The 22,894-nt window shown below is 35.7% G+C and overlaps 4 protein-coding genes across 6 annotated transcripts; 3 read left to right on the top strand and 1 right to left on the bottom strand.

Moving 5' to 3' along the window:
- Window positions 1-2,379: 2,379 nt before the first annotated feature.
- On the top strand, window positions 2,380-4,789 carry LOC110864304 (nudix hydrolase 8). Of its 3 annotated transcripts, XM_022113355.2 has the most exons (8): window positions 2,416-2,830; window positions 3,031-3,302; window positions 3,412-3,477; window positions 3,582-3,719; window positions 3,803-3,880; window positions 3,977-4,027; window positions 4,113-4,256; window positions 4,394-4,789. In XM_022113355.2, the coding sequence occupies exons 1-8, from the start codon at window positions 2,692-2,694 to the stop codon at window positions 4,616-4,618; spliced, it is 1,113 nt and encodes a 370-aa protein (XP_021969047.1). In that variant the 5' UTR covers window positions 2,416-2,691; the 3' UTR covers window positions 4,619-4,789. The 3 variants fall into 3 exon arrangements, with proteins under 3 accessions (XP_021969048.1, XP_021969046.1, XP_021969047.1); XM_022113356.2 differs by having other exon boundaries at window positions 2,380-2,830; window positions 3,803-4,027; window positions 4,408-4,789; XM_022113354.2 differs by having other exon boundaries at window positions 2,381-2,830; window positions 3,803-4,027.
- Window positions 4,790-8,441: 3,652 nt separating this feature from the next.
- On the top strand, window positions 8,442-10,980 carry LOC110864303 (deSI-like protein At4g17486). The gene is made up of 5 exons (XM_022113353.2): window positions 8,442-8,585; window positions 8,720-8,891; window positions 10,045-10,332; window positions 10,450-10,530; window positions 10,621-10,980. The coding sequence occupies exons 2-5, from the start codon at window positions 8,744-8,746 to the stop codon at window positions 10,791-10,793; spliced, it is 690 nt and encodes a 229-aa protein (XP_021969045.1). The 5' UTR covers window positions 8,442-8,585; window positions 8,720-8,743; the 3' UTR covers window positions 10,794-10,980.
- Window positions 10,981-12,993: 2,013 nt separating this feature from the next.
- LOC110864301 (palmitoyl-protein thioesterase 1) lies at window positions 12,994-20,053 on the top strand. Its single transcript, XM_022113351.2, has 12 exons — window positions 12,994-13,197; window positions 17,021-17,105; window positions 17,199-17,250; window positions 17,354-17,374; window positions 17,474-17,527; window positions 17,652-17,702; window positions 17,987-18,049; window positions 18,326-18,391; window positions 18,573-18,611; window positions 18,758-18,880; window positions 19,005-19,097; window positions 19,518-20,053. Exons 1-12 carry the CDS (start codon window positions 13,095-13,097, stop codon window positions 19,788-19,790), a joined length of 1,023 nt encoding a protein of 340 aa, XP_021969043.1. The 5' UTR covers window positions 12,994-13,094; the 3' UTR covers window positions 19,791-20,053.
- LOC110864302 (phosphatidylglycerophosphate phosphatase PTPMT1) lies at window positions 19,904-22,038 on the bottom strand. Its single transcript, XM_022113352.2, has 6 exons — window positions 21,884-22,038; window positions 21,544-21,793; window positions 21,337-21,459; window positions 20,867-20,960; window positions 20,628-20,710; window positions 19,904-20,550 (listed from the first exon to the last, which is right to left on the bottom strand). Exons 2-6 carry the CDS (start codon window positions 21,724-21,726, stop codon window positions 20,071-20,073), a joined length of 963 nt encoding a protein of 320 aa, XP_021969044.1. The 5' UTR covers window positions 21,727-21,793; window positions 21,884-22,038; the 3' UTR covers window positions 19,904-20,070.
- Window positions 22,039-22,894: the final 856 nt, after the last annotated feature.

Below are 22,894 nucleotides of genomic sequence, written 5' to 3' on the forward strand. Positions count from 1 at the left end.
ATGGAGGTTAACAACATTATTGCAATACAAGGTTAACCAAGAGCTGGTGTTAAAAGGAAAATAATGGTTAGGCTACTCGGTATGGGAGGAGGGTAGTCCTTGGAGGATGACCCTTCACCTCAGCACCACGTCATAGTTCTTGGAGGCAGTGGCGAAGTATAGAAGGGGCAGGGAGGGGCACCCGACCCCCTGAACTTTTCGCTCAGTAGTGTTATATATGTAGTTTTCGTATAGAAATTTTTGGGTATATACGTTTTCGACCCCCCGGTTCTATAGAACTTTTTTGGTATATACGTTTTTGACCCCCCCCCCCCCCCCCCGGTCATCCGGGTCAAGCTTCGCCACTGCTTGGATGATGCCCCTCCAAGGATGGAAGCAAGGAAATGTGTGATGGCTTTACCCCACCTAGTTAATTAATTTATTTTTTTTAATCCATCTATGTTTTTAGAATGTAACAAAAGTATATATTAAAAAAATTTTAAAATTTATATATTTTTAGTATAAAATTTATATTTTTTTACATACCGACAATGGGGCTTTTTCATGTGCTAACCCACGCCTTCGCTAACGCTGCTCCTCGATCTTTGTCCAGGTTTGCCTTGGCTTTCGAAGGTTGATCTTTGTCACCCGCCACTTGCTTCCCTTTTTTCCGTTTCGAGGATTGTGGTTGCGTCTCCGGAACACATTCAACGTCATCTTCTACGGGTTGTGGTTGGGGAGACGATTCTACTGGTGTTGGTGAAGGTTGTGGTTGAGATTGAAGTTGCGAGTTGAACGGGTTTCGCATCATCATTTGTTGTAACGATTGCATTTGTTGCATTGATTGGAGTTGTTCATTTGCGAGAAACCGTAGGGTGTTTGTTGGAAACCCGAGAAAGCGTTGAGAGAAAATTGCGAGGATGACCAACTCGATTCCATCGTAGGATCATAGTAGGCGGGTAGCGAAAAAACGTTTTGGTTCAGGTTTGGGTTAGCGTTTGGGTTGGGGTTGTTCGGGTTGTATGGATCCATGGCAAAAGTAGAAGAATGTTATAAAAAGTAGAAGAATTTTATTAAAAGTAGAAGAATTGTATAAAGTTGAGAGAGAGAATTGGTTGAAGTGTGTAAAAAATGGGGTTATTTTGGTGTATTTATAGGTAAAATTATTAATTTTTTTTATTTTTCAAAAATATGGCCATTGGTTTTTATTGTTTTTAATGAAAATTGATTTTTTTTAATTGTTTTTAATAGTGGCCTTATAATCAAATAGCATCCATGACAAGTAACAATATGATTTACTTTCAACAGCAATTATTATTACTAATTGTCTATCATGATCATGAGAGTTTGAATTTTTACCGACCCATTCTAACATGCATGATCCATTTTTTGACCCCATTTGATGAAAAATCATAATTCACCACCAGAAACATTTATATCTCACAACATAATTATACCAACAAGGACAAAACTAACACGTAGATAATGGTTGCATGTGGATACCTTATCTTTGCAGGGTTTAAGAGTGAAGAATATACAAAAGTTGGTACCATCACATAATTTTTTAACACACACACTTTATATTATATATTTATAATTTGTCAAAAATGTACTTATCATCAAATTAACGATAAACGATAAACCATTACGATGGAATATAAGCATGTGCATGTTTTTTTATTTGTTCAAATATGTGCTACAATCTAGAAAAATATATTTAATAAATTATAGTACACGCTTATCAGTTTTAAATAATAAAAAAGTTCTTGAGAGTCGCACAAACCCTTCTTATCTTTTGATAGCTACTTATTCTCATTTTAACCATACGATAAGCAACTACCCACAAGTATATTAGAGCATCTTACATGTTTGTTATGTTTATATATATAACTAGTAAGTTTTCATCCACGCGTTGCGGCGGAGACCCGATGGAAGTTCAGTAGGTAAGTGAAAGAGAATAACCAAAAAATAAATTCGTATATGACTTAAACGATATTTGCATGTGTTCGGTTGCAGCGGCTATATTATCAACATCGAAACGTAAATAAAAAACACATTATTTTGTAAATTCTTCTAACACACATATACATACAACATATACATATATATTTTAAGTCCATCCTCCATTTCCTTAGATCCATCTCTTTGCCCCATACTCACACCCATCCTACGTGGCACTGACGTGAAGGGTCATTTACCCATACCGAGTAGCCTAACGTTCCCTCCCTTCCATAGGAAAAAATAGACAATTCAGCCGCACGTGTTTCGTGTGCGCACACGCTTTGACTCATTGAGATTGGAGACACGTCATTTTGAATATACAATAATAAATTTAATGATTCTTCTGTTATCCATCGTATATTCGTATGTAACTTATATAATACTAACATGGTCTGTTTTTTAAGCTACACACCCTCACACTCGCTCCTCCACCACACGATCTCTTGATTTTAATCTTCAAACCAAACCAAACCTTGCAGTTTCACACAAACCCCATTTCACTAATTCCCTTTTTCACCTTTAAAAATATCTCATTTTCTATTTCTTGATCCTTCCTTCCTTGTATACGCACCAGCTTTAGTTTTCCCCGACATTGATAATCTCCAACAACTCCCCTTGTTTTAATCAAGATTCTTCAAGTAGACCTTTTTTTTTATAGTTTGATAACTTATCTGGGTATCATTCATTGACCTTGTGGTGTAGATTTGAGTAATGGATTTGAAACTATTTGATCCCAAATCAGTTTTTCTGTCAAATTTGATTGGTCAAAAGGGGATGTTGTCTTTCTCCACTTTTAACTTCAAGGCTGCCTCTCTTAACCTCTCCCCCTTCTTCATCCGTTCTTACAAAGGTATTATTATTATTATTTTTCTGAAAGAGTTAGGATTCTTTGAACTAAAAATATTAATCAAGATGGTTACTTTTGCACTTAATCTGCAAAAGTTTGAAAGATTATAAGCTAAAGTTGTTTTAATAGCATTTTCCCAACTCATGTGTTGGAAAGTTGAATTGGGCATTGATTATTTGCATATTTATCTTGTTGTTTTAAAGGTGCTTCTCATGAGGCTGCTTGTTTAAGCACTTCTTCACCAGATGGTGTTAGTTTAGTTGGGAAAGAACAGTATGGTGTGGAAACTCATACATATCGATACGATGGCTCAAGCACAAACTTTGGTAGTAGCATTTTGTTTAGGGAAAAGCGAGTTCTCGATGCATTTGATGATGAGTATGGTGGTGTTGTTGTAAATCCAGAGAAACTACCATCCGATACGGATGTTTTCGTCTCTATTCTTCGATCATCTCTTTCACTTTGGAGGACAGAGGTGAAATAAACCTCATATATGATATACCCTCTAGCTATTTAAAAAACATATTCCCAAAATATGCCCTTGTGTTAGGCTCTTACAATGTGTTTATTCATTCCGATCGCAGGGTAAGAAAGGAATTTGGCTAAAGTTGCCTGTAGAAAAATGTGATCTTGTTCCTATAGCAATAAGGGTAAGTTCCTTTTGGGCTTTGTTATTCATCTTCATAATTTAAAGAAACGTATGCAAGATTAAAGTGAAATAATGAAAGACTTTGGCTTTTCGTATTCGTTACAGGAAGGGTTTCAGTACCATCATGCGGAAAGAGGATACGTTATGATGACATATTGGATTCCGGATGAACCATGTATGCTACCTGCCAATGCTTCCCATCAAGTAGGGGTCGGGGGTTTCGTGATGAATGACAAGAATGAGGTAAGTGTTCCATGTTTCATGAATCTAACTTGACATGTTATTTATGAATTTGCGAAAGTTAAGAAAAATGTTGTTGGGTGCAGGTTCTTGTGGTCCAAGAGAAACACTGTGCACCTGAGCTTGCTGGGCTTTGGAAGTTACCAACTGGATTCATTCTTGAGGTGTGCATTGTTACACTTAATCTTACACTTGCTTTCTACATAACTCACATTTACATTTTTTTAAAAGAAATTGTTTTTCCTTTTGATGTTAAACAGTCAGAGGAGATATTCAGTGGAGCGGTGAGAGAAGTGAAAGAGGAAACCGGGGTAAGAATCCATAAAAATAAAATGGTAACTTTTATTAGTTTGTTAACTGAGGTCTAAAGTTGTATGCTTAATTTTTCTTTTGCAGATTGATACTGAGTTTTTGGAAGTTATAGCTTTCAGGCATGCGCACAATGTGGCTTTTGAAAAATCCGATTTGTTCTTCATCTGTATGCTGAGACCAGTTTCAAGTGATATCAAGATTGATGATCTTGAAGTTCAAGCAGCCAAGGTAAAATCTGTGATATGTGTCGGTTTTCAAATAAAAAGTTAGAAAATATCTGTAAAAATCAAATAGCTTGCTCCATTTTGTTGCTCTACACATGATATTAATTATCAAAGGATTGAGGGTTATTCTGATATTTGTAGTGGATGGCACTTAGGGAGTTTGTTGAACAACCGTTAATCAAAGGAGACAATATGTTCAAGAAGATCATCGACATGTGCATTGCTAGGATGGGGAAGCGCTACTGTGGATTATCTGTCCATAAAGTGGTGTCTAAGTTCGACAACAGATTATCTTCCTTGTATTATAACGTTGTTGATGATCAAAGGCTTGGTTGTTCTTCCCATGATTCTTGCACCTCAACTTGATCCTAACTCAATGTATCTGTTGTTAAAAGGATAACTATATGCTGCTGCTGTATATATGTGTATACTAGCTAGAAGGAGGTGGTTTGTGAAATGTATATTCGGTCATAAATGTATAGATGCTTATTACATAATGGTAATCCATGTCTACACAGTATGTGTAGACCTTATATACTAGTAATGTGACACACATCTTATAGAAGTAACATAAATAGTTTAATACCACTCTAATGCGTGTGTTAGCGTGTTGTTTTTATTCCTTATTGCACAACTGAGCATTTCATGATCTCATATATTCGATGATTTGTTACGTTGAGAAATTTTTACATATAAATATTTTTATAAGTGGTACGTGTTCCTAATTAATTTAGTTTGTTTCTTACTTATACAAATGGGTTTTTGACTTTCCTATGCATATTCCAAATGCTTTATTAGTTCACACAACAATCAATTTTAGAGTTTACAAATTCCTGTAACAAAATGTTTGGGGTTATTCATCTTTGGTGGACCAGAAAAGTGACTGGCCCAAGCTGTTGTAACCCACCGTTACTTTGGGGTTCGGTGGGCCAAGCTCCAGCACGCGTTGCAAAACGTAGTCCGTGTGTGGCCATGGTATGGTACCATCATCAAAACAAGACACGTGATTGGAATTTGTAGATAAAACTTTTCTATTTCAATTCTTTTTCCAAACATCCTACCTGACTACTATTCAATTTCATGCTTTTTAAGGGAAAATTTAGAATTAAGTGTAATTTAGTCTATGTGGTTTGAGACAGTTTGCGAGTTTAGTCTAAAGGTTTCCTTTTTTGTCTGTGGGTTCAAAAAAGTTTCACCGTTGTTATTTTAGTCCACTGGGTTACCTTCATCTATTATTTCTGTTAATAAGAAGGGTAATTCGGTCATTTTATATGGCCGAATTGCCCTTCTAGTTAATGGAATTACATATAAAATGACCAAATTGCACTTCTCGTTAACAGAAATAATGGATGAAGTTAATTCAATAGACTAAAATGGCAACAGTGAAACCTTTTTGGACCCACAGGTAAAAAATGAAACATTTGAACTAAACTGACAAAATGGCACAAACCACATGGACTAAAATGACTTTTAATTCAGAAATTTATTTTAATTTCTGTGGCCCTTTTTGTTTTTATCAGCAAATCACCATCTCATTGGTACTATTTAATTTCATGTTATTTTATAAGGTTGTATCATATGCATTCTTGCTACTTGCTAATTTCATTATTGTATCCATGGTTGTTTGTCATGCATCTTAATTTCACTTTTCTTCCCTGGACTTTAGTGAGTTTTTATTTTATGTTATTAATAAACCATATACACTATTATTATTATTATTATTATTATTATTATTATTATTATTATTATTATTATTATTATTATTATTATTATTATTATTACTATTATTATTATAACCTATTTGAATAATGTTCTTTAGCATTCCGAACTAGGTATTCTCTTACTGTCTTACATGTGCCACATGTTTTTTTTTTTTTTTGCGAGTTTTGATTTGGGTATTGTTTTCTATGCTTTATGTATCTTTTTTGAAGTTAACGTGCGTGTGTGGTTCAACTTTTATAGCAGTCTAACATCGCAACACGCGGATACTTAATACTAGTTTTAAATAAATAGGTACTCGTTTTTCTGTGTTAGTTTTTTTCACATTTTACTAATGATCAAATGACACATGATGTGCAATGCGGTTAATTACACCTTTAGCGTAAAGATCCGTGGCACAATTCTCGCTAAAAGTGAAGTTGTATTCACAGTGAAATATTTTTTAGTATCGTAAGTTATAGCGAGTGCTGATACCATGAAGAATTGTACCGACATTCATTTTTTATTGATGTAAAACACATATTGATATCGTATTGGGTATATCATGACTTTAGTTTTTTTTTCCTTTTGATTGCTATACTAAGTACCATTGTCATACTTGTGTCGGAACGAATGAAACTGATATCGAACGAACATCCGCCTCGTAAGACCGGAGGGTATGGGCTCCGTCCTCCCGCCGCCGCCCCAAAAAGACCACCCCCATGCCCGTCGCCATCCCAGCCCTGTCCAAATCGTCCTCCCCAAGCCGACGGGCCAACTTCTTCTCTCCTCACACAAACACATCTATACATACATACATACATATATATAAAAACCAAAAAATTTTTATATATAAAAACCAGCGATTTTTATTAAAAAAATTGAAAAAAAAAATTTGCGTGTTTTTTAGGCTTTTTTTAGTTAGTTTTCGAGTTTTCGCGTTAAAAGTGGTTTTCATTTGAACCATCTTCTCTCTCTCTCTCTCTCTCTCTCTATATATATATATATATATATATAAGGCTGCTAGAATGAAAACCACCTCGAGTTGTAAGAACCGCGAGAACTACACCCCACGGGTGGGCGTTCACCATGATTTTTTTTACAACTAGATGTGTGTATTATAAACACAGCCGTAAAAAAAAAAATTTAAACGCCGCGGCCGAGGGGGTAGTTTTTTACACCACAAGTTTGGTGTTTTTAATTTTAATCAATAAACCACCACCTCATTGGTACTATTTAATTTCATGTTAGAGCATTCACATCCAACTCACCATATTTTCACACTAAATTACACTAAAAAAACACTATATATTCTATCTCATTTTCAATTAAATAATATTTTTTATACCTTTATCATTACCTTTTCTCTCTCTCCTCCACTCACAACCACTTTCAAAATATATTAAAAAATTATAGGGGGTGAACAGTGTCTCCCCCAAATATACAGATGTACAGTAACATTTTCTCTCTCATCCACTCACAACCACTTTTTATACTCTTTATATTTTAAAAACACCACACACATATTTTGATGCCATGGATATGAATGCTTAAGGTTGTATCCTATGCATTTTTGGTAATTTCTATCCCATGGTTGTTGGTCATACATCTTAGTTCACTTTTCTTCCGTGGACTTTAGTGAGTTTTTATTTTCTTTCTTAGACTATGACTTTTACTTTTCACCACTCAGACTATTAGTAATAATACAATATAACACTTATCGTTTAATTTGAATTTTAATAAACCATATACACTATTATTTTAATTCTAATATTACTATTATTATTATTATTATTATTATTATTATTATTATTATTATTATTATTATTATTATTATTATTACATACTTGAATAATGTTCTTTTCCGTTTCAAACTAGGTATTCTCTTACATGTGCTACATGTTTTTTTTTTTTGCGAGTTTTGACTTGGGTATTGTTTTCTATGCTTTATGTATCTTTTTTGAATTTAACGTGCGCGTGTGGTTCAACTTTTATAACAGTCTCACATCGCAACACACGGGTACTAAATACTAGTTTTAAATAAATAGGTACTCATTTTTCTATGTTAGTTTTTTTTTCCATTTTACTAATGATCAAATGACACATGACGTGCAATGCGGTTAATTACACCTTTAGTGTAAAGATCCGTGGCATAATTCTCACTAAAAGTGGAGTTGTATTCAATGTGGAATATTTTTTAGAACCTTAAGTTATAGCGAGTGCTGATACCATAAACTCATAAAGAAATGTACCGACATTCATTTTTTTATTGATGTAAAACACATATTGATATCGTATTGGTATATCATAACTTTAGTTTTTATGTTTTTTTTTTCTTTTTGATTGCTATACTAAGTACCATTGTTATACTTGTGTCGAATGAACATCCGCCTCGTAAAGGGAAGCACACCAGTTATGGTGAATTTTCCGTTATTTTGTCCTTTATATAATAAAATAAAAATGTAGGAAAAGGTCAAGTATTTATGACCCTGAAACAAAGCAATCATAATAATCCATCCGCCTTCCAACTTTTGGTTACTTCATACCTACGCACACCTCTTTTGTTTTTCCGACTGTCTCTTTGATTGAACCATAATCTGTCTTGTCTGTCTTCTAATCTGATCCATCCATCCATGTAAGTTTTCGTAATTCTTCAAGCTAAAAGCTTCAGATTCATGTTTAATGTTTAGTTGTACCAACTAAGTACAATTAACTTAATTTACTTTCAATCGGTGGTTAATTAATGGTTTTTGTTTTGAATTTGATTAGGGTTTAGTAGGAGAGGGTCTAACAATGCGGCTGTTTCCCTTAATTTCTTGGAAAGAGCAGAAGAACACATCAAATAACCATGCTTTGATGTATCTAAATGTTTATGATCTCACTCCTGTTAACAACTACATGTACTGGTTTGGTTTGGGCGTTTTTCACTCTGGAATTGAAGGTACACAATTCTCTAATTACTTTCATATTTCATCAACTGTTTGAGTTTGACTTCACTTGTTAATATTAAAGGACTTATTTTCTTGTTAAAAGTTTTAGTCTTTAGATTTTTGTGCATTAATGGTTTGCTTAGTTGGTAAGTTAAGTGTCTTTTACAAGTGGTTGACAACTACATTAATAAATAGCGAATCTCTTCCGTTTTCATCGTAAATTTTGTTGGTCGATGGTCTATGTTTATCAGTGTGGACAGAATACTTGGTGAGTAGTCTTCCACAGGGTCTAGTCAGTGTTTGATGATTCAATTATTATTTCTTATGACTCTGTCTTAGACTCTTAGTATGTGAGAGAAATAAACTGACCTAGGATTGGAGTTGTGCCATAATGAATTGCATATTTTTTTTGACTCGTTGGTGCTGTTGGTTACTATTTTATGGTGTTTATCGTTGACGTGCCATACCGTTGCATACAAATTTACTTCTTCTATCACAAGGACTTGCAGTATTTTTCTTGCTTATTAGGCCAGAGTAAGTGATAGGAACTTGAAATAGGATTGATTGAAATTAAACAACTGATAATTGGTAAAACTGGAAAAGAGAAATAACTGCCGATACACTAACCCGCCATAAGCTAAGGTTTCTCCTTTAGTGGGTTGAGGGTTGACCCGAAAAGTAATACCAGCTGCTCCATGCTAATCGGGTGGGTCCTGCTCCTACCCTGTTTACAAGAGTACACCCTCAGTGGTTTCATATCAGTAAGTGGATTGAGTTTGTATAGGATAGAAAGTGCTGCTTGAGGCGTTGAGCAACTAAATCTTATGATTAGTAGCTGGGTCATGTCTACTCATGTGGTGCTGTATGCTGCTGATGTTTCTGTTATCATAACAGTGTCACTTTTCGGACTTCTGATTTAATCACGTACCGATTCTTGTCCTCAGCGTTTCAGAACGCTATATCAGATCATTACCATCTATTATTACCTTGTATAGTACTATAGTTTAGTTTGTGAATAAGTAATGGTCCTGTCCTATAACTTTGAAAACTAGACATTTTTATTTTGTTGTCACTTCACTTTCCTTGCCTTGCCTTTAACAATTAGTTAATAAATATATGGTGTAATTTTCATTAGAATAATGTATTGTATGATATGATTAACAGCACATGGTATGGAATATGCATTCGGAGCCCACGAATATCCAAGCAGTGGGGTGTTTGAGGTGGAACCAAGAAGTTGCCCAGGTTTTGTCTTCAGGCGGTCCATTCTTTTGGGCAGCACGGATATGTCATCTACAGAGTTCCGTTTATTTATGGAACATCTTTCTAATAAATATCATGGCGACACCTATCATTTGATTGCTAAAAATTGCAATCATTTTACTGATGAAGTCTCTACACGTCTCACTGGAAACCCCATTCCGCGATGGGTCAATCGTTTAGCTAAACTAGGTAACAAATGGCCACTATAATTTTAAAAATGGGATTACAGATGTACCTGTTTCTTTTCTTTTCTTTTATTTATTTATTTTTTTTTTTTGTAATAAAAATGATGTTTTTGATAAGCAGGTTCTTTATGCAACTGTCTACTGTCGGAGAAAATTCAAGTTCGGGCTGTTGGACACATACCTGAGCATGGGACATATTCTGGCTAGTGATCTATTCTATTCTACCATGTTTGTTATTCTGTGACTGAAATGAAAACCCGTAACCGAAGCTAATTTTTTATTTATTTATCAGGTGACCAAGGATCAGAATCCGGCTATTCATCTTTAACAATGCTGAGCGAAGGGGAGGATGAAGATGAGGAGGATAGCCATCATCATGATCATGTTCATGATCATCTGCTCACTGCACCGAACATGGATGTCGCGTTTCTGCAGGATAAACCAGTGAAACTGGGTACTGCGTAAAAAGCAGTCTTGAATTTGTTGTAAGTGGTGTTTGTGATGGTTGTGCATATATTTATTTTATTATCAAGGGTGTAGATTATAAATACTATAAGAATTTAGGTAGTGGTGACGGGTGAATAGGTTATTTTTAAATGTATTCCGATATATTAAACTTTGTTTGTTGATAAGAGTATTTGTTGTAAAAAAATCGTCCAGTCGCACAAAATAACTAGAGTGAAGTTGGAGATAAGGGACCACATTCGCATACGTCCACTCTTTGGTCTTAACCAATATTTTGTCTTAACTGGCGTTCCTTTAAACTGACAGAGATTATCGTTTACAAAGGTCACCAAGATTTCTTCCTGATTACACTTTTGTAGGGATCATCAAATGCAACTTCTATCTAATGAATTTTACATACGAGCATAAATGTTACAGTCAACTGCCCTCTTGCCATCTTTGATCTTGAGTCTAATATACGAGACGTGAAGGTTGTCTTAAAAAACAAGAAGCGAGTTGGTGATGATGGGAAGATTACTTAAATCGAAAGTGTGAGAGAAGCTATCAAAAAGTTGACACACGAGCGATCCATGATCAAATGTGCTTATGTTTGGAGAATTTCTCATAAATTTATAAATTTATGGTCGTCCTGTCTAGTCAAAGGGGCTGTTTGGCTGAGCTTTTCAAAACAGCTTATTTGCTGTTCTGAAAAGCAAATAAGTCAATAAGCTCTTTTGAAAAGCTTTAAAATGGAGCTTTTCAAAACAATTTATTGACTTATTTGCTTTTCAGAAAGCAAATAAGCAAATAAGCTCTTTTGAAAAGCTCAGCCAAACAGCCCCAAAATCTATTTTATAGATTTTTCAAGGACATGCACACTGCTTAAAAATTTCCTTAGATTAGTTTGCAAACACTTTTTTTTTCTTGTTAAGGATATGAAATAGACCAACGCATCCTTTATAAGATTGGTTTGGTTTCTTGAAACATCTTTCATTAGGAAGATTCTTTCTGGATATAATAACTACTCATTATTAAAGTTATTTTACAAAAGTTGGAGGAATTTTATAAAATAGCTTGCTTTTTATAAACTTTGTTTCAAGTGATTGTTGGTTATTATTTAACACGACTCCTTATCGATTGCTTGAATATATCTTGGATGTTTTTGGACATGTACTGTACCAATAATGTCAACTAAAAAAATGAAAATCGAATTGAATAACTTAAAATTCTTCTATTTGAATGACATGTTTTTTTTCTATGCTTTTTTATTTAATCCATAAAAAGGCCAATCCATTGTGCTTTTATGTTGTCTTAAATTCTTGAAATCTAGTCATATCTTGGTGCAATTGATCTACTCGTGTATCGACACTATATCTCATGTCCTTAAACTCTTCCATTTGAGCTTAGATGTTTTTGCACGATTGATATCTTCCATCTGCTTGACCTTTTAGACATTCCCGATGAGGATTAAAAAATGCATCCATGGTATAAATGATATCCGTAAATAATTTTAACAATGAATAAAATTTGTAATTTATACCCAATCATAGGAATAATTCATAGACTTTACTCCTTGTCTAATATTATAATATAATGGTGTTAAAAGGCAAAATCATATGATCTCCCATGTTTATACATAACGTTATAAATAAACTGTCAAAATGGTCCCTAAGGTTTGGTCACTTTTGTCCAAAACTTAAATCTTTTGAATTTGGGTCCCTATGGTTTCAATTTTGTTGTCATTTTCATCAAAAAACAAAATCTGGTCAGATTTTTCATTAACATCCACTTTTTTTGTCTTTTTCCTCCCTTTTAGGGCATGTTTGGCTAAGCTTTTTGAAAAGTGCTTATTGACTTATTGGCTTTTTGAAAAGTCAGTATGGAGTGACTTTTTGGAAAAGTCACTTTTCCCACTCACATACACCCTCATTGCCAAACACCATTTTAGAGCTTATGACTTTTCAAAAAGCCAATAAGTCAATAAGTTGTTACAAAATGCTTAGCCAAACATGCCCTTAATGAATGACAAAAGTGTCAGATTTTTTAATTTGCTATAATAAAATGTTAAAAGACCATTTTGCCCTTCATTTAAAGAGAGGTAAAAGACAAAAAAACTGAATGTTAACTGAAAAATCTGACCAGATTTTGATTTTGGATGAAAATATCAACAAAATTGAAACCATAGGGACCCATATTTAAAAGGTTTAAGTTTTATACAAAAGTGACAACCTAAGGGACCATTTTGGCAGTTTACTCTCCTAAACACAGGGAGAGGAGCAAACAGGGGTTTTGGATTGAAGAAGAAGAACCCAACCCCACCCCATGGATTCATCATCATCATCATCATCAAAACTAGTGATCTCCGTGTTCATCCTCTTCCTCTTCCCAATCTCATCTTTCTCTCTCCCTTTCATCATACTTCACGGTAATATTATATACTTATATCTGTAATTAAATTAGGGTTCTTACTCGCTTTCATTTCCTTTTCGTAATTGGACTGCGATATAACATAGTAATTGATTTGGAATCGATCAAGTACATCCTTTGTCGTCTACCCATCATAATTTGTATTACAATTTACTACATTGAAAAAAGCGCAACTTTGTTGTTTACTAGCAAGTGTTGTGTGATTATATATTTATTGACAAAGTTAACTGACCCTGTGTTATAAAACATTAAAACCCATTGCCAACTATAGTTTGGGGATACTACTTTACATTATGTATTGGAGACTTGGATCTAATTTATTTTTTTTATATAATTTTCATTTTGCACCAAATTATTGTTTTTCTCTCAAGGATATTTTTATTGATCTTAACTTTTTAAGGTCAAACCCATTCGTAATGTGTCACCTTAATCAATAGTTGAACACTTTAATCACAAATAAATTATAGCTAAAACAATACACAGCAAAAAAAAAATGATCGGTTCAAATTTAGTTCATGCTTGGTTGCATATTTTTATATATGGTTTTTGTTTCGTATAGTTGAGGGTTCTCACTGTATATTTAAGTGTATCTGTATATTGCTGGTTACTTGGGTTTTAGCTATCTTTTAGGAGCTTAGGTGAAACAAAGAAGGCACATGCATACTATTGCGTATTCATCGTATATTCATATGATGCTTTATTTTTCCTCCTAGGATAAGTATTCATAGGATGGAGACTTGTGTGTATAGTAGCGATGAATCCCGTGAAAAGGCGGCTTTTCCTAGGAAAATAACGTAACAGTTAGTGATTGTGGATCTCTTGGAGCTACCATTAGGCATGTGATTTCCCTGCTAGTGTTTGACCTTAAATGGGAGAAAAATGTCCAAATGCAAGTAATTTATGGAAAACCGACGAGTTCGAAGACCACTAACATGGTATCTTACTTGCGCCATGGATGGGGTGTACTCTCCTAAGTTTTTGCTTGAATTGGTAAAGGTTCAAAGAGCCAATCAGGTGCTTAGGGTTAAGACTTTGCTTGTTGACAAGCCAATCACTTATGGATTTAAGTGCAAACGTCATGCTTCATCTTTGGCAAAAAAAAAAAAAAAAAAAAAAAGAGAAGCTGAAGAGTGGAGGGACTTTAAATTTTCAATGTGATCGGCTGTATGGGTGGAAAAAGAAAATCTGTTGAAGAAATATAATAATTAACTGAAGAGAAACATTGTTTGGGTCAACTAACCTCTACTTGTAAGAGAATTTACTAAAGTGTAAATCTATCGTAGGGGAAGGTCAGGCCTTTGATAAATAGCTTCCAGGAGTGTATGGATTCCCTTTTCTTGTAGGAACTAAGCCAATTAAGTGAGCAAAGTTCAATTAAAAGGGCTAAGAAATCGACATATAGGGAGAGTGAGTATAGACTTATGTTCCAACTTTGGTGGAAATCTGATGTAGCGCGTGATACGGAAACGAAGATCGAACACGTTGATTCTAAGAATACCCGTGTAGTTCTTCCCAACCCCCAAGATTCCTCCCAAAAGGCACGGAATTTGAAGTGAAAATTCAAATAATTATTTTATAAAACTCAAAAACTATCCCCCAATACAAATTACATAAGAACTTATATAGAGTTTTTATGATCAACTCAATGGACATAAATTAAAACAAAACTTAATGAACACTAAATGTGGATTTATTTCATTACATAATTGAGTTGACACTTGATATTCCCGCATCATTCTCCCCACCTTTGGAAAAACTCGACCTCGAGTTTTGTCCTAGGCTAAAGCCACCTGGATCGAAAGGAACATCAATCTGATTCTTTTCGATTGTTATCAAGGCCCGCCCAAATAGTTCTACTTCACGGGTTATCTCATTTGACTCTGAACCTGTACCACCTGGGTCGAACGAAGCATAGGACCATTTCTTGTTCACTATTGTCTTGGCCCTCTCAATTAATATAGTTCCAACTAAATAACCATATAGTCGTAAACCATGGACCTCATTGTATTTTTTTACAAAATACCCATCAATTTTAACAACTTTTTCTTCATTTTGATCAATATGATAGGCATCTTTTGACGACATAGCTTCTCCAACCTCCACAATCTGGCCATCAACCAAATTTTCAAATAGAACCTCGTACCAGATTTTTACAGCATGAGAATTTTGTATACCATGGTTTTCATCATCAAAAATAATTTCCTCAAAACTATTTGTTGGAAAATTACCTTTTAAAATTGTACAAAAGTAAATTTGAGAAGCACCAAAATCTATTGTGTTTCTTAATGCCTTCGACTTCATTGCTTTGCTCATGAAATTTTTTTGCAAGCCCCTCATGCTAACAGGTTGAGTTCCAAATGTAGCCGCTGGACCACCCATTACCATAGTAGGACCATCACCCTTAACGCTATGACTTTTGAAACTTGATTCGTCATCACCGGCTCCCATGATCGTCGTCTCTTTTTTGTGGTCATGTCTAATGGTGAGCACACTAGTACCACCCGAATCATCGTCGCATGCCCAAGAATACCATTGCTCATCCTCGTATTCATCAAAACATGGTAGAGTGTGGTACAAGTGATAATCCCTCTCACAAGCCATTTTGAGCCAGGAATTTAGCTCTGATACCAACTGATGTAGCGCGTGATACGGAAACGAAGATCGACACGTTGATTCTACGAATACCCGTGTGTCTCTTCCCCAACCCCCAAATTGCAACCCAAAGGCCACGGAATTTGAAGTGAAAATTCAAATAATTATTTTATAAAACTCAAAAACTATCCCCCAATACAAATTACATAAGAACTTATATAGAGTTTTTATGATCAACTCAATGGACATAAATTAAAACAAAACTTAATGAACACTAAATGTGGATTTATTTCATTACATAATTGAGTTGACACTTGATATTCCCGCATCAAAATCGAATAGCAATATTTTCATACGTAACCAACTGTTGCACACTGGTAGAGAATATCTGTACAGAATCCATGTGTGCTGTTTGGTGATGAATAGCAACAGACACCCTCAAACAGAAACCTAGAGAAGCATGTCTAAATAGCCGACAAGATCGTTTATACCGGGCCTGCGTGTACCGGGCCTGCGTGTACAGGATCACTTAGATACCCAAGTGAGTTAAAGGGATATTTTAGGGGCGTAGGGTTTCTTATTCTTTAAGTGACCTTACCGGTGATTGCATTCCTGTGTTCATGCCCAAATGTTGTTGTATGATATTATACATGATTTACATTATATTGTGTCACTCTTATAACTTTCTTGGTATTGCTGACTTCTTATTTCTATATTCTTTGACTTGGTGTGTTGGTATGTTGTTCGTTTTGGAGCCGAGGGTCTCTCTGGAAGCAGCCTCTCTATCCCTAGGGATAGAGGCAAGGTCTGTCTACATCCCACCCTCCCCAGACCCTATAAGTAGCTTTGCTATTTGTGGGATTTACCGGGTGTGGTTGTTGTTGTTGTTGTAGTTAAAGGGATATGTAATTTTAATCAGCAAATTTGAATTAATGCAGTTACATAAAAGGTAATCCATATCGAAACCATACAATAAGTCAGATAATTTATGACTATCTAGACCAAACAATAAAATACTATTAAACAACCAACACATTCCACGGATATAACAAAAAAAGAACTAGAAAGTGAATGTAAAGTAGTTCTAGATATTCCTAAACACCCGTAACCTGCTATATATATTGTAATTTTCACAGCTGACTTCAACCGATGGATCGTAGAACAAGTCTTTAAGGGAGTTGTTGCACTTACCAGTTCCTAGATTCTGAATATCTGAATTTCCATGACAGGTATCGGAGATCAATGTTCAAATAAAGGAATGACACAGTTCACTCAGGAACTCACCGACTTGTCCAAGTCTCAAGGATTTTGCATGTATGCCGAATTTACTTTTTTATGGTTTGATTTATCTGCATTTTGTAATTTTTTTTATCTTTCTGGTTCCATGTTACTCATGCAATGCTCTAGTGAAATTGGGTCTGGAGCATGGGATTCTTGGTTTATGCCCTTACTAGAACAGGTAGATTTTCGGTAGTCCTGTCCGTTGAGATGCTTTCAACTATCAAATATTATGTTTTTATAATCTACTAATTGAAATCATCTTATTGTTGTATGTTTCTCAGACTCAAGTTGTTTGCGACAAGGTGGAGATATTTCTGTGAAGGAAGATTTATGATTTTATTGTTCCGCTCTCTTTGTTTCAACTTGTTTGGCTTACTAGTAAATGTAAATGGTTGCTTCAGGTGAAGAAAATGAAAGAACTCAGTAATGGTTACAACATAGTTGGACTCTCCCAGGTGACTATTAAGATCCGCTGTTTCTTCTAATTATATTTTTCTCTTTTTGCAATGTGCTTCATTTTGCTTCTAACTACAACAAGCGTTCTTTATTTATTATATCTAACTGCCCCTCTGCGTACAGGGTAATGTAATCGGCCGAGGTGTTGTAGAATTTTGTGATGGCGGACCTCAGGCAAGTACATCTGTTTCCCCTAGTTTAATGCACAGAGTACAATTGCTAAGTTAAAGTTATAAGCACCATGTCATTGTTATACTTAACACTCGGGGTTTGGGGTGGGTACCAAATAGGTTGGTCAAATACTAAAGGAAGTAGAAAACAATATGCTTCGAGGTTGTACTTAAAAATTGCAAAGTTTTAGTATCAGTTCACACATTATGTTGATGCTCTTTTCAATTATCTACTTGATGATTTAACATTGTATGTTTTTATTTAATTGTGCTTTTTGTCCTAGACAGGTTCATAATCTAATATCCTTGGGAGGACCTCATGCTGGTACAGCCTCAGTGCCACTTTGTGGCGTAAGTGCTTCCTTTTTTATTGACATATAGAAGTTTAAGGGAATTTATGTGTTAGTAGCCTGAGATCACGCTTGATAGAAATTGAAGTGGTAATCCTTTTTGTATGATTCTAAATTTCTAATCTGTTTGGTATATTTGTTTGTTAATCAATTACCCCAAAGGGTAAAAATTAAAATAGTGAAATACGGGCACGATAGTTTTTCTGTCTGAATAGATCTAATTTTTAATTTTTAATCTGAAATGTAACATGGGTTATCATATGTTTTGGTTTTGCAGTCCGGCATATTCTGCAAGATAGCAGATGCACTTATCAAGTCAGAGGTCTATAGTGATTATATCCAGGTATGTAGGGATGACGGAAAAACCTGAACCCAATAGGAAAACCTTAACATTGGGGACGGGTATTCGGGTTTGGACTGGATATGGTATTAGGTAATACTCGACCGATTACCTGAAACCTGAGGTATGATATCTTCACCAGCATGCTTATTTTGCTAACAATATTCGACTTGTTAATGGACAGGAACACCTGGCCCCGAGCGGTTATCTGAAATTGCCAAATGTAAGCCCCCTCTACTTACTCGCGTTATTATCAACTTCATTGCATGTTTGTTAAAGATATCACACAAAAAAGTTTACAGTAGATTTGGTATTTGTAAATTGTCTCTATTGATAGGATAATTGATTATGATTAGTATTTGTTTTCAGAGCATTGACACCTACTTACAACACTGCCGATTTCTCCCAAAGCTTAACAATGAAATTCCAGAAGAAAGAAACTCCACTTACAAGGAGAGATTAATCAGCTTACAAAATCTGGTGCTTATCATGGTACGTACGTAACGACCTTTTACTGTATGTATACTAGAAAATGGTTCCTTTATTTCCTATCTATTTAATGGTTCTCATTTGAACCTCCCTCTTTCCAATATGTGTGTTTTGGCTGCTGCAACAGTTTGAACAGGATACAGTTTTGATACCTAAAGAAACTGCTTGGTTTGGATACTACCCAGATGGAAAGTTCACTCCAGTTTTGGCTCCACAGCAGGTTGTTAACAGTCCTGTTTGGCTAATTTTGGCAAAAATTCTAGGCTGAATGCCTGAACCGCTAACTATGGTTTTGGAAAACAACAAACAAAACCATATGGGTTTGATGGGTAGACTGGTCGATTTGACGGTTTAATGATCCGGTTTTAGCAGTTTTAATCGATTCTTTTTTTCAAACTCACAAGTTTTAGTTTGTATAAAAAAGTAAATGCTAAAAGATGAATTATATTGCAATACAAATACATAACTACATATTCGGCTTGTTTCAGTTGTTTGGTTTATATGGCTTGTTTGGTTTATATGGACGGTTCTAAGTTCCAACAGCTTGATTGGACGCTTTGGCCAGTCTTAGCGGTTTTTGAACACCCCTACCACTTTCTAACTATATTTTTTTTCTGTTGTTTTTAACTTTTCATCACAGACCCAACTTTATATTGAAGACTGGATTGGTCTAAGAACACTGGATGAAGCTGGAAGAGTGAAGTACATCAACGTGTCAGGAAATCATCTCGGGATTTCTGACAGCGACATAAAAAAACATGTTATCCCGTACTTGAAAGATGAAACCATTACAGTTGATGACAAAATCCCACAGAGGGCGGCGTCGTTGTTGCATGGATACTCATCTTATACATGGCCACCATCAGTTAAAAGTTTCTTCAGCGATTTAATTGGGCTTTCAGGCATATATTAGTGTGCCATGTGTAAGCTCACAAGCATTTGTTGTCCTGAAAATATGTTATGTTGTGAACCGCACGCCTGGTTGCAATTTGCAAATGCGACACATTCAGTTATACTCCACCAAGCTAATGTAATTGAAATATTGAGATTTCAAACAAACTCTCATGTGTCATACTTATATACATATTATGATATGGTAGTATTTACAAGAATACTGTATAAACGAACACATCAGTATGTTTTGCTAATACATGCCAGCAAGAATATGTACACAAACCAGTGATATTTTTTCTCTAGTAGAGATGGATGTTTATGCTGACACCAGTTTTCGAAGAGTATTTGTCCTCCCTGGTTACAAAGCGAACGCTTGAAATCTTGTTGCTGCTGTGCAACAAACTGGAAAATCTCGCCAAAGTAGCAACTCCAACCCGACAAACCAAATTCACACCTGACCAGATTTGCCGACCGCCACCACGCCTTTCATCTTCATATTCATATCCATCAAGATCAGCTTTAGCTATCACAACTACCGAGCCATCATCAAATGTGAACACATCTGCTGCCGCTGGATAGAACCTCGGCGATCTACAAATCATACTACAACTTTGGCTGCTGTTGCCAGACCAGATATTGCTTGGAAATTGCATCTTCTTCACTATCAGATGGTAATATTCCTCCACTGCCTGACGCTGAGCGGATGCCAATAGAACCCTCGGCCGGATTGACCTCACGTATGCATAGGCAGCATCCGGGTCCATATGCCTATGCTGAATCTATTAAACAAAAGAAGATAACATATTAAATGAATGGGATACGCACACAAACGCACATACATCACCAGATACCTTACCAGATAACATATTACAATGGTTGTGCTGCGTCCACGACCAGCTTTACAGTGAACATACGTAGCCTGTTTGAGAAGCGTTTTACCTTCATAAGAAAGAGAACAAGGTTTAAACAGTTTAAAAATGTTACTCTAGTCATCACTGATCAACAAAAAGAAAAGACCAAAAGACGAATTATAATCAAACAAATGATCAAAGATGAAAAGAAATGGAGAGCATGCAGTTTACAAATAATATTTACCATGGATGAAATTTACAGCTTTAAATATGTCATCCAGTGATGGAGCAAATAGGTAGTCCCGTGTTGGAAGTACAAGATGATCAATACCATGAGCCTACGCAAATCAGCAGATTATTACAACTGATCAGCTATATCAGACGATACATATCAGGAACAATAACTCGTATACAGTTAAGCCACACTATTAAAACGAAACAGATATTTAGAGATCTACATGCATAGCAGATTCGTTACAACAGAACAGGTCAGCTGCAAAATCAGATTCGGTGTGGTTGCATACACAAAGCGTTTGTGTATGTGTGTAAGCATATGTGTATATGCATAATGAATTCCTAACACAATACATACCTGTTTGAGTATGTGTGTATGGGAATATATACGCATATGCATACGTTTGTATGTGCGTAAAGCACATGTCATACAAATCACATAAGTGAAACAATAAGCTAATGAGAAAAACGAGAGATTACTTTGTATAAAGACGTAGGGACCAAAGTCTCGTACGGCTCATTGAGGGTAATCACTCCATGAACACCAAGATCCTTGAGCCGTTTCACATCAGACGGAAATGGCACAGCACCTAGCAGAAGAAACTGAACACAGACATATTAAAACATCAACAAGAAACAATAACAACAATATGGAAAACAGATCAAGCATGTTAGAAAAGTTGATACCTCTTGAATCTGATCCCACCAACGAAAGTCGGGCTCGAATCGGTTTCTAACAACATTATATAGAAGAGTAGGGTAGAACAAGGCACGAGCACCTGCTCCTACCAAAACTCTTTTAGAATCCGATAAACCACCACTCTCCCCTGATGACTCACCAACACCCTTCTTCAAATCTTCAATATGCATAATAATAACTACCGTATCTTCCGGTAAAATCCGATTGTCTCCTTATGAAATTCCGATAAAGTCGCTCCTAAAAACATACACTGATTGATACATACAGCAACTCCAAAATCTGAAACTACAGATTGAAAATTGAGAATCGAATCGGTTAGTTACATACCTTGAATCGAACCACAAGAAGTAGGTCAAGTTGATCTGAGGAAATCTGGATGACAAAAAAGACGTAGCATCATCGGTTATAAGCCCTAATTTCAAGGTTTCGAATACTCTGTTCCTTTTCCCCTCTTTACGAAACCACACCACGTGAGATACTTATTAATATCACGTCACATATACATTAAAAAAATGTTATTTAATTTTATTACTCTTTAACTATGGCAAATTCGGATCACTAACGGACCACTGGAGTATCATCGTGCCACCAGTAGAACCACCCGATTATATCCATCTCCACTAGGCAATAATGCCACTAGGCAATAATGCCTATACACCAATTCAGAATGAAACCCAATAAATCTGGGAAAAACCCCCCTTTGTGGGAATCGAACCCATGACCTAGCGGTCATAAGCCTTATCCCACCACCAAGATACCACTAGGCTATAATGCCATGGGTTAACTATTACTTTAACTTTCACCATCCTTAGAATATAGGGTATGGTGGGGCTTGGGTTGGGGCATTTGTTAACACGTGGAATGGGAGCCCCCCCCACCACTCAAACCCACGCCCATGGGGTATGGTGGGTTGGGTTTAGGGGCATGATTTTGGTTTGGCCATTGAGAGCCTGCCATGTCATTTACTACCCCGCCCCACGCTCGGCTTCAAACCGACGCTAATGGGGCCACGCCCCGAACCCACGCCCCAACCCAAGCCCCCGGGGTGGTGGCTTGGGCGTTTTCAGCCAACCCACGCCCCAACCCAAGCCCCATACCCCATGGCCTTAACTTAACATTTTGTGTCACTCCGGTTGAGTGGTTTTTGGCTCTCCTTTTGTTTTTTAGGAGTAGATTGACCCGCAATCATTATAATTCACAAAATATTAGCCTAATATCACAAATAACACAAGTCAAACACTAAGAAATGTTCACTTGCGGAGTGACACAGCACACAAAATGTTAAATTGGGAGTAGGGCTGTAAACGAACACGAACAAAAAGTAAATAACACAAGTAA

Source organism: Helianthus annuus, chromosome 6, assembly GCF_002127325.2.
Source record: "Helianthus annuus cultivar XRQ/B chromosome 6, HanXRQr2.0-SUNRISE, whole genome shotgun sequence".
NCBI classification, from domain to species: Eukaryota; Viridiplantae; Streptophyta; class Magnoliopsida; order Asterales; family Asteraceae; genus Helianthus; species Helianthus annuus.

Excerpts from the sequence above, each read along its gene's own strand:
- LOC110864304 (XM_022113354.2), top strand. The coding sequence starts at position 2,692 with ATGGATTTGAAACTATTTGATCCCAAATCAGTTTTTCTGTCAAATTTG. Across the intron at positions 2,831-3,030 it reads CTTCATCCGTTCTTACAAAG|GTGCTTCTCATGAGGCTGCT; the intron begins GTATTATTATTA and ends GTTGTTTTAAAG. Across the intron at positions 3,478-3,581 it reads TTGTTCCTATAGCAATAAGG|GAAGGGTTTCAGTACCATCA; the intron begins GTAAGTTCCTTT and ends TATTCGTTACAG.
- LOC110864302 (XM_022113352.2), bottom strand. The coding sequence starts at position 21,726 with ATGCATATTGAAGATTTGAAGAAGGGTGTTGGTGAGTCATCAGGGGAG. Across the intron at positions 20,961-21,336 it reads TCCCTACGTCTTTATACAAA|GCTCATGGTATTGATCATCT; the intron begins GTAATCTCTCGT and ends TGATTTGCGTAG. Across the intron at positions 20,551-20,627 it reads CCATTGTAATATGTTATCTG|ATTCAGCATAGGCATATGGA; the intron begins GTAAGGTATCTG and ends TTTGTTTAATAG.
- LOC110864301 (XM_022113351.2), top strand. The coding sequence starts at position 13,095 with ATGGATTCATCATCATCATCATCATCAAAACTAGTGATCTCCGTGTTC. Across the intron at positions 13,198-17,020 it reads CCCTTTCATCATACTTCACG|GTATCGGAGATCAATGTTCA; the intron begins GTAATATTATAT and ends TTTCCATGACAG. Across the intron at positions 17,251-17,353 it reads TTATGCCCTTACTAGAACAG|ACTCAAGTTGTTTGCGACAA; the intron begins GTAGATTTTCGG and ends TATGTTTCTCAG.
- LOC110864303 (XM_022113353.2), top strand. The coding sequence starts at position 8,744 with ATGCGGCTGTTTCCCTTAATTTCTTGGAAAGAGCAGAAGAACACATCA. Across the intron at positions 8,892-10,044 it reads TTTTCACTCTGGAATTGAAG|CACATGGTATGGAATATGCA; the intron begins GTACACAATTCT and ends TATGATTAACAG. Across the intron at positions 10,531-10,620 it reads TGAGCATGGGACATATTCTG|GTGACCAAGGATCAGAATCC; the intron begins GCTAGTGATCTA and ends TTTATTTATCAG.